The sequence below is a fragment of the Archocentrus centrarchus genome, chromosome 1, assembly GCF_007364275.1.
Source record: "Archocentrus centrarchus isolate MPI-CPG fArcCen1 chromosome 1, fArcCen1, whole genome shotgun sequence".
Lineage (NCBI taxonomy): Eukaryota > Metazoa > Chordata > Actinopteri > Cichliformes > Cichlidae > Archocentrus > Archocentrus centrarchus.
This window is the reverse complement of record NC_044346.1, coordinates 29,795,414-29,805,182: the sequence shown is the minus strand read 5'-3', so window position 1 is coordinate 29,805,182 and position 9,769 is coordinate 29,795,414. Positions and strand designations below refer to the sequence as shown.

General features: G+C 41.1%; 2 protein-coding genes across 2 annotated transcripts; both read right to left on the bottom strand.

Moving 5' to 3' along the window:
• Positions 1–178: 178 nt before the first annotated feature.
• On the bottom strand, positions 179–2,180 carry LOC115783538 (nucleoredoxin-like protein 1). Its single transcript, XM_030734414.1, has 4 exons — positions 1,971–2,180; positions 1,454–1,703; positions 1,163–1,252; positions 179–1,045 (listed from the first exon to the last, which is right to left on the bottom strand). Exons 2-4 carry the CDS (start codon positions 1,684–1,686, stop codon positions 688–690), a joined length of 681 nt encoding a protein of 226 aa, XP_030590274.1. The 5' UTR covers positions 1,687–1,703; positions 1,971–2,180; the 3' UTR covers positions 179–687.
• A 3,527-nt stretch (positions 2,181–5,707) lies between these two features.
• On the bottom strand, positions 5,708–9,249 carry LOC115784713 (nucleoredoxin-like protein 1). The gene is made up of 4 exons (XM_030736044.1): positions 9,063–9,249; positions 6,866–7,136; positions 6,675–6,764; positions 5,708–6,545 (listed from the first exon to the last, which is right to left on the bottom strand). Exons 2-4 carry the CDS (start codon positions 7,099–7,101, stop codon positions 6,170–6,172), a joined length of 702 nt encoding a protein of 233 aa, XP_030591904.1. The 5' UTR covers positions 7,102–7,136; positions 9,063–9,249; the 3' UTR covers positions 5,708–6,169.
• Positions 9,250–9,769: the final 520 nt, after the last annotated feature.

Below are 9,769 nucleotides of genomic sequence, written 5' to 3'. Positions count from 1 at the left end.
AAGACTAGATGTGGTCTTCATTATGAGAGAAGATGATTTACAGTCAAAGCAGTTCAATGATAGTGTAGTAAAGCCAGTTTCTCCATGATTTCACTTGACTCCCTTTGAATAGCTCTGATTGCTGCTTGTGTAGTCTGTAAAGTGCCGCTAGACTTCACAAACACTCAAAGCAAAACAGTCACTAACAAAATTATTTTAATGGCGCTGAATAATTCATTGATTTCAGATTATGCATGGTGTGTTTTGATTGGACGCACAAATTATCATTTTAAAAAAGTGCATTACAGAGCTGTGTTGTTGAAAATGGAGAAATGGTTATAATCATCTCCAGTGTGTAATAAAACAAGCCATAATGGCAAGACTTGGCTCAGGCCAAACCTTGTCTTGACTGTACATTTGGCAGCATTCAGAGACATCAAATACAGCCAAATCAAAGCAGCTGTCAGGGTTCCTTTAGATAGTGTTATATTTCTTTGTGTTGTTTGCTGCCCACATACTGTATACTGGAGCTGTAGTAAGACCACAACCTTTGCTTACCACTGATTCTGAAAAGCAAAGCCAGTCACAATAAGATCAGCTTCACATTTCTGCTGAAATATCTGAAATATCTTTTTGACATTCTGCTGTAAACGACAAGAGCACGTTTCAGGCAAATCGTCAGTCTTCCTCTCATGTTCTTGGTCTCCATCACCATGGTGATCCCCCTCCTTCCTTGTCATCTGCTCCTCCATCCGCCTCCACACCTTCATCTCCACCCCCACCCCACCCCTTTCGCTTCTTCTTCTTCTTTTTCTTCTTTTCATCCTCCACCTTATACTTCAGTCTTCTCACAGGGTCGCTGAAGCTACGCATGGACTTCTCCTCAAAGTCCTCTTTGTTCATGAAGTTCCTGTCAATGAGCTCTGCTGCCTCCTGCCAGTTGCGGTAGCAGTCTGGGCCAAGGCGGAGTATCTCGTCCACAGCGTTAGGGATGAGGATGGAGCAGTCAGGACGCAGCACCACCACTGTGGGCATCTCCTCCACATTAAACATAGCCTCCAGCTCCCTGTGGAAACACACACACATTGGCATGGAGCTAATGGATTTATACAGCTAGGTATATTTGCATTACCTTCATCCATTAGCAGGTTATACACCCTTCTAACTGGCTAATCTCACACACCTCCTGTAGGGGTCCTCATAGGCCAGGAACAGGCACCTTTTGGGGAGCTCTTTGAGGAAGCTTTCTTGCTCTTCCTCTGACTGGTCCAAACTAAAGGGTGAAAGAAACAAGAAAAACACCAGAAAATCATATATAAATACATAACTTTTGCTTGTGGTTATTATTTCCAGCAGGAAATTATACTAGTGATAAGGTTAGGTTAGTAAAGTAGTGGAGGAGGAAATCTATTAGTGTTAACCGACACTTCAGCTCTAATAAACACCTAAATGTGTGCCTCTGTGCGTGTTGTACCTAATGTACAGGAGAACCAGTTGAGCAGCACGGTCCACATAGAACTCATCTGTCAGTTGTTTGTAGAAGTCAGAAAGCGTGGGCGCAAACTGCCTGCAGGTCTCACATGTACCAGAAGCAAAGAAGAGCATCAGGATTCGGTTCTGCAGGCGCATGGTGATCTCACGTTCTGTGTCCAGGTCATCCTGGTCCTTGTTGTTCTTCACCAGAACCCGATCAATGAATAAGTCCATTATGAAGGGTCACAGTGCTACAAAGGGAGAAGGAAAGCTATTAATATGCTTTGGATTAATCAAGAAAGCGTAAGCATATCACTGCCAATCACGAAAGCACAAACTATGTAGCATAACACGCATGAGAATATTATAAAAAGTCTTGACATTTGCAAATATTTATCTGGGTGATTTAATGGCTTTGCCTTGTGTTTCACTGCATGTTTCTACTCTCCCAAATCTATTACAGTAATCATATATAATCTTGCTTGCTGTTAAATCGGATAATCCTCACAGTTGCTTACCTCTAACAAATATTATCTCTCCTTGAGGCAGCAAATCCAAAAAGAAAACAGCCTTCAAAATCTAGCTTTATATTTCTTTTCACCTCTTCCTTTATCACACTAGAATCACTTCCCAGTCTGCCAGTTTGTATCGGATTCACTCATTCGCCTTCACCTTGGTGGCAGTAGCTGCTCACTACCTCTTCTTTTGTGTCTCTGCTCTCCACCTCCCCTCATCCGTCTGGGAGGGAGGGATTGAAAGACAAGGTGACAGAGGGACAAGGAACATGAAGTGCTCGCACTGACGGTGTGTGTATGTGAAAGCAGTGACTGAACAATCAAGTCTGTCTGAATAAAGAGCTAAGAAATTACAGAATGAGAGACATGCTTAAAAGAATAAAAAGGACCTTAATGAAGTGAGCCACTGTGAGACCTTTAATATTCAGTAACTAATGGAATAGCAGAACCACAGGGAATATGTGCGTAGTGATAGTTTGATTCACTCTACTGGGAACAGTACAATATGGCCATGAAAGCACAGCAGCGATACAGACACTGTTTATATTAAAAGAATAGAGAATTTATTGCTTTTTTTTTTTTTTGGAGAACATACAATTCACATTTAACTATGTAGTAAGAAAATACAAACTCTGAGGGGACATAGTTAACAAAGAATAGCAAAGACAAAAAGAAAACAGTGCTAAAAAGGTAAATAGATATAGACATATAGACAGTGCTTGACAAGATATTCATTTCAGTTACAAAACCAGCAGGCGCCAGCGCCAAAACTGAGCTGAAAGCTGCAATAAAATATATATTTTTGGGGTCCTTTAAGTGCCCAAATATTATTCAATAAGCTGAAAACCACGCTGTGGTAGAAAATAGTTGCCTGTCAGTATATTCGCCAGACATCAGCCTTTGTTTGAAGTTGTGTTTCTGATTAATTTAAGCCCATTATGTCTCATTTTATCTGTTTGTAGCTTTCACTTTTGTCTCCCCTCCACAGTGAGAAAATATTATATCTTGATTGTTAGCTGCAGAAAGTCTGACTTTCTTCTCCAGCTAGTTGCTAGCTTTGTTTCTTTATCATGCTGAGCAGTACAGGTACAATCCAGTGATTATTTGCTCAGAAAACAGCTGCCTGATGCTGCTGGAAATGGAGTTGATATGTCTTGAATTACTCTGCCAGAAGAATCACATTGTCAATACAATGGGTAAAAAAAGAGGGAAGAATTGCAAGTCTGTAGAGTTGCACAGTTGGGACTGCCACTATACGTGTGAGTCCTTTCTCGCTATATACAGTAATTTGATCCTAAGTCAATAAGTAGGTATTGATTTGTAGAGCTTTAGACTGGAATCCTGGGGATCAATACTCACATATTTACGCAGAATTGTTTTGTACATGTTTGCGTTTCTGTGACTAAAAGCAGTGACATCCCCTATGACAATGAATACCACCACCTGGACAATAACACCATCATATATTTTACACATATAGAACAATTGTAATATTAAACATAAAAAAGCATAATCAGAATATACAATGGGTATCCACAACTGCAGATGAGCAGTAATAGCATATTCATGTCAACCGTAACCTACATCTGCTAACTGCTTGTTTCTTTAAAGAAAAGCAGATTTGTTTTCATCTTGTGTGACATTAATTGAGTCTTAAAATTATCAATAAAAAGAAACTTCAGAAACACAACAGAGTAGTCTTTTTCTAAGGAATAAAAGCTATTCCACTCAGGAAATAAACAAACAAACAAACAAAAAACTGATGTACTATATGATGGTGTGCACTACTCCATAAACAGAAGAGCCCAAACTGGCTCTAACTTGATTGAAAAGAGAATCAGGAGGCCAGAGTGCAAAACCGAGCAAGATGATAAATACATGAGAGTCTTTGACTTGAGAAACAGACACCTCACAGAGCCAGATTGTGCTGGTTTGTAAAGGGATTAGTGCACACTGTTGTATGAAAACCTCAGTTTTCTTGGAAATTTCCAGCATAAAAAATCCAAAACTTTCATTTCATTGGAGTGATGGTTGCTGAAAATGGGTCCTGGTTTGCCTATGTATATATCCATCCATCTTCTTCCACTTATCCGGTTCAGGGTCAAGGGGGGGGGTGTTATAGCATCTCCCAGCTGTCATAGGCCAAGAGACAGGGTATACCCTGGAAAGGTCACCAATCTATTGCACAGCTAACACATAAAGCCAGACAACCATTCACTCTGACAGGCAATTTAGATTCTAAGATCTAAGATCTAAGATCTAAGATAGATCTAAGATAGTGTTTATTTGTCACATGCACAGTTATACACAGTACAATGCACAGTGAAATGTATTTTGTACCTGCAACCTTATATACACACACATATAAATAAGAAGAATAAAAAAAAAAAAAGTAATTCACACTATACACTATACTCTATATACTATACACTATACACACTTTTTAAATTATAATATTTACACTGTGCAATAATGGTCCAGTTAGGGCTCAGAGTTGAGCAGACGGATGGCTTGTGGGTAAAAACTCTTCTTCAACCTTTCAGTCTTAGTCCTCAGGCAGCGGTAGCGCCGGCCTGATGGGAGCAGGGAGAAGAGAGAGTGTCCGGGGTGGCTGGGCTGTTTTAGGATCTTCATGGCCCTCAGCCTGCACTGCTTGGTGTAAATGTCCTGCAGGTTGGGGAGGGTGGTTCTGATGGTCCGTTCAGCTGAACGAACCACCCTTTTTAGAGCCATGAAGTCCTGCTTGATGCAGTTTCCCATCCAGGTGGTGATGCTCCCACGCATGATGCTCTCAATGGTGCAGGTGTAAAAGTTCCTGAGCACCTTGAGTGGGAGCTTGAAGTCTCTCAGCCGCCTGAGGAGGTAGAGACGCTGTCTGGCCTTCTTCACAGTGATGTTTATGTGATGAGTCCAGGACAGGTCCTGTGAGATGGTCACTCCCAGGTATTTGAAGGTGTCCACTCTTTCCACCTCAGCACCACTGATGACAAGTGGATGGTAGTCCCTCTGCTGCTTCCTGCTGAAGTCCACGATCAGTTCCTTTGTTTTGCTGACGTTGAGCAGGAGGTGGTTCTCCTGGCACCAGTTCTCCAGGCGGGAGACCTCTCTCCTGTAGGCTGTCTCCTCATTGTGAGAGATTAGTCCCACAACAGCAGTGTCGTCAGCAAACTTGATGATGACGTTGGACTCTGACGTGGCCTCGCAGTCATGGGTGTACAGTGAGTACAGCAGAGGGCTGAGCACACAGCCTTGGGGGGATCCAGTGTTGAGGGTGAGGGAGGATGAGGTGAGGTGACCCACTCATACCACCTGTGGTCTGCTGGTCAGGAAGCTGTGAACCCACCTGCACAGGGATGGGCCCAGGCCCAGGTCCAGCAGCTTAGAGACCAGCCTGGAGGGAACTATGGTGTTGAATGCTGAGCTGTAATCTACAAACAGCACTCTCACATAGTTCCCCTTACCAGTGTCTATGTGTGAAAGGGTCTTGTGGAGGAGGAAGGATATGGCGTCATCTGTGGATCTGTCTGGCCGGTATGCAAACTGTAGTGGGTCGAGGGTGGTGGGCAGTGAGGAGGTGATGAATGTCTTGATGAGTCTCTCAAAACACTTCATCACCACAGAGGTGAGTGCTATGGGCCTGAAGTCATTGGGGCTGCTGGGGTGTGGTTTCTTTGGGACAGGGACTATGATGGACTTTTTAAAGCAGGTGGGAATCACACACAGTTTCAGTGAGAGGTTGAATATCACTGTAAACACAGGTGCCAGCTGGTCAGCGCAGGTCTTAAGGACACGTCCACTAATACCGTCTGGTCCAGCCGCTTTCCTGGTGTTTACACGTCTAAACGCCCTCCTCACGTCGTGCTCAGCAATTAACCTAAACCCATGCATGCCTACAGAGTGTGATAGGAAGCTGGAGTACAGAGGTAGAACCCACGCACAGGGAGAACATTCAAACTCCACACAGAAAGGACTGGACTCAAACCCAGGACCTTCTTGCTGTGAGGCAACAGTGATAACCACTGCATGACTGTGCTGTCCCCATTCATATAACAGATTGAAAATCATAGATGCTTAATTGCAGTTATTTCTGATTAATTTCCTGCTATATCAGATAAAAAATAAATGTTATTTTCTTTATAAACCAAGAACATTTCTCCTAAAGTTTTGAGTGATAGCATATTTTTTTTGGTTACACATTTTCCTCATCTTCTCCTCCAGGTTCCTTTATCTCCCTCCTTTCTCTTGGCATCCCATACGCCATCTTTCTCCCCCTCCTCTTCATTTCCATCTTTTCCATTCCCCCATAACTTCCACCATTTCTTTTTGCGTTTATCATCTTCTGTTTTGTACTTAAGCCTTCTCACAGGGTCAGTGGCACTGCGCAGGTTAAGGTTGTCAAACTCCTCATTGAGCATGAAGCTCCTTTCTACAAGCTCAGCTGATTCCTGCCAGTTCCGGAAACAGTCACAGCCGAAACGACAGATGTCCTGCACAGCATTTGGAGAGAGAACAGAGCCATCGGGACGGAGGACCACTATTGTTGGTACATCCTTCACTTTAAACATGGTTTGCAGTTCCCTGAAAAAAACAGAAATAGAGGCTGGCATGAAAATACACGCTATTTTTGTAAAGAGTTATATAAAGTCTTCCTGATTTGGTTGCACTGGCATACAGCTTAAATATATGCACATGTAATTAAACACATACTTCCTGTACGGGTCCCCAAAGGCCAGAAACAGAACCTTTTTGTGCAGCTCCTTGAGATATTTTTCCTGCTTCTCCTCTGATTGGTCCAAGCTGGAGAGAGAAATCTGGAAATCTTGTAACTGATCAAAGAGATACATTTGTGCAACTGCATATGTGTAAGAAACATATAGATTTAAAGGAGATGTGAAAACCTGATGTAGATGAGTGCGAGCAGTTTCGGGTATTCGATGTATGCTGGATCTTTCAGTCTCTTAAAGAAGTCATTCAGAACAGGCACAAACTCCAGGCACTTTTCACATTCAGCAGATGCAAAGAACAGCATGATGATGCGATTTTCGAGAATCCCAATGATCTCACGTTCAGTGTTGAGTTCATCTTGGTCCCAGTTGTTCTCTATGAGAACTCGGTTTAGGAAAAGGTCGACCATGATGAATGACAGGAATGGGAAAGGATAAAAGCCCTCTGTGGAAAAAGGAAGGTTACGTACAGCTTTACATACACGTGTGCAGCAATATATATGCGTGGTGGCCTGTACAGCACATTTCTGGTACTGATAAAAGCATTAAGATATTTTAAGTTAAATAACAAGTTTCTTTCTTTCTGTTGCATCCAAGAATGCTTCCTTTTTCCAAACAGTGAAACCAGCACATTGTGGCTGCATCACATTCATTTTAAAATCCTAAGACCCTGTTTAGTTATATAAGGACATAACATTTTGGCTTTTTCTGTACTTTATACTTCATTCTGCTCAAAAAACTGCTTTATACTTTGTTAAACAATGGTAACTTTATTGTTTTATGGAGTAAAATAAACCCATTGTCCCCATATGAGAACATACTTTTCAAAGCTAATGCTTAGTTTTTAACCTTATGAGGTCCACCTGATCCCAAATAGCTATGAGAAATTAAAAATGCATCCAAAACAAGAGCTCGGGTCTCAGGAGGTTAAATCTGTAATATTTTAACATCTTATGAACTTTAAAAAATATGCACGACAAAATAAGTAAGAATCAAGTTTCAAGTGTCTGTGACATTTTGGGTGTGCTTACAGGTGAATCCAAAGCATTACCACTGCCCACACAAAACCGTAAACCAAAAAACAGCAAAAACAAGTTTGACAGATTATTTCTGCTCATATTGGAGTCCATCACCATCAAAAAATAATTAAGAACATCTGCTTCAGGGCCTTTAAAGCTTAAAAATTACTAGAACCATTTTTCAAAATGTCACTTCTATGGTGTTTTAGAGGTAAATCCATAGACAGTGATTTCATCTATCCTGAACAAATTACTTTTGCTTGCACAAAATGCCATGTTTTCTGATTTTATGTATTTAGAACAAAGCATGAGCTGCGTCACTATTGCATCCTACTGTGACAGAATAGCGAATGGTAATTTACATGAAAATAATGAATGATTACCCCATACGGTTGTAAAAACAAAACAAAACAAAAAAACAAAAGAAAAAAGAAAAACAAAAGAGCCTTAAAATTGATTTAGAGCAACTGATGTCATATTTTGTTCTTAATCATGACCATTTAGTGGAGGGGAAGCAGCAGTTCAATTATTGTGTCAAAAATTATTTCAATTTGGCCATTTATTAAGATGCCACCTTCGCAAACCAGCAGGCCAGGTCTCCAAAGGAACTAGATTTTCTACAGGCTTTTAGACAAAAACACAAATTGGGAGCCATTGTTTGATAAAAGTTGGCTTCTTTTAAGAGAGCAAATTTTAAGATTTATAATTTTTAACAAAGAAAATTCCTGTTGTCCCATTGAAATACAGAGGTCTGACAAACTGACAACACAAGAGCCCAGCTATAATGAGTTGGCCAGGATGAATAAAGCTTTTATAAGATGATGTTTTCCAAGAGCCAACTTATGGCTCAGAACAAAACAAAACAAAAAAAAGCCCACAAGAGATAAATTTTGGATATAGAAATACAGTTCAGGCCAAAAAGCTGAGAAATATGCTTTATCTGTCTTGTCCAGCCTGTATTTCTGTCGCAGAAGTTGCTGCCGGCTGTGAATTGACAGCGATAACCTCACAAATTAGATTTGGCTCTGTGGCTTTGAGCTGTGCCAGATCTATTTGAGACTACTATTCTACACTGAAACGTCCAAGGCTAATGTAGGAGAAATATATCTGAAATTGAGCAGCACTGGACCTTACCTGGAAAAAAGAGGATTTACTATAATGGTCAGAAAGGTCAAAACTTAAATCTTACTTTTGGGAAAAGTTATTTCACAATAATCTGGTTCACTTTTTGAAGCTGATCAATAGCTCGTAATATACACTAGCAAGACTGCCGTGTCTTGTTAGTGGCTAATTTAATAGGCCATCAATCTTTGTGCCGCGGGAGCTAAATATACACAAGTAATTTACCTCACCTTGGAACTCCTCGACTCTCACAAAAAAGACACAGAGGGTATCCAGGTTTTCCCCCTCTCTTTCAAGCCATTATATTATTTCATTTGTTTCCTTTTTTCTTCCTTTAAATCCTGTGAAGCTTGTTATTTTAGTGACACCTTTCACTGTCTCTTCACCCCTTCTCTGTAATTTGCTCACCCTGCACTCTGTGGTATACTAAGGAAGATTACAGATAGCTGGAGGTGTGGCAGTGCTGTAATTGAGGGGCAGAGGTTGTGTGTGTGTGTGTATGTGTGTGCCTTAAAACTCCAGCCAAACAGTAGAAATCTTATTACTCAAAGACAAGAAAGGATGGAGGAAAGGAGGGATGGAAAAAGAGTACAAATTGGATTGCAAAAGTAGGACGGGCTTGTTTCAATCTTCCCTTCGCAGCTTAATTTGCTGGTTTGAGTCTGATATCACCCATTAAGCCATCAAAGCATAATACTGATTCTTTTGTATCCTGTTTTTAAGGGTGACTTAACAGGCAGGGTGCAGAATTAACTGAGAGAGTGAATAGCTTTGAGCCTGGTTGCGGTGAACTCCAGATTGTACTGTAGGAAAGTGCTTACTGATCTGCAGAGGCACTTGCAGAAAGTACCCGGGTTAATCTCAGGGAGAGGGTTGAGGTAAATATAGAGAGAGGGAGAAAGTCCTAATAGGATTAGTCTGAGTCACACAGACATGC

Coding starts and splice junctions, on each gene's coding strand:
- LOC115783538 (XM_030734414.1), bottom strand. CDS start 1,686: ATGGACTTATTCATTGATCGGGTTCTGGTGAAGAACAACAAGGACCAG. Junction 1,253..1,453: donor CTGGTTCTCCTGTACATTAG/GTACAACACGCA, acceptor TTCACCCTTTAG/TTTGGACCAGTCAGAGGAAG. Junction 1,046..1,162: donor TATGAGGACCCCTACAGGAG/GTGTGTGAGATT, acceptor GTGTTTCCACAG/GGAGCTGGAGGCTATGTTTA.
- LOC115784713 (XM_030736044.1), bottom strand. CDS start 7,101: ATGGTCGACCTTTTCCTAAACCGAGTTCTCATAGAGAACAACTGGGAC. Junction 6,765..6,865: donor CTCGCACTCATCTACATCAG/GTTTTCACATCT, acceptor TTCTCTCTCCAG/CTTGGACCAATCAGAGGAGA. Junction 6,546..6,674: donor TTTGGGGACCCGTACAGGAA/GTATGTGTTTAA, acceptor TGTTTTTTTCAG/GGAACTGCAAACCATGTTTA.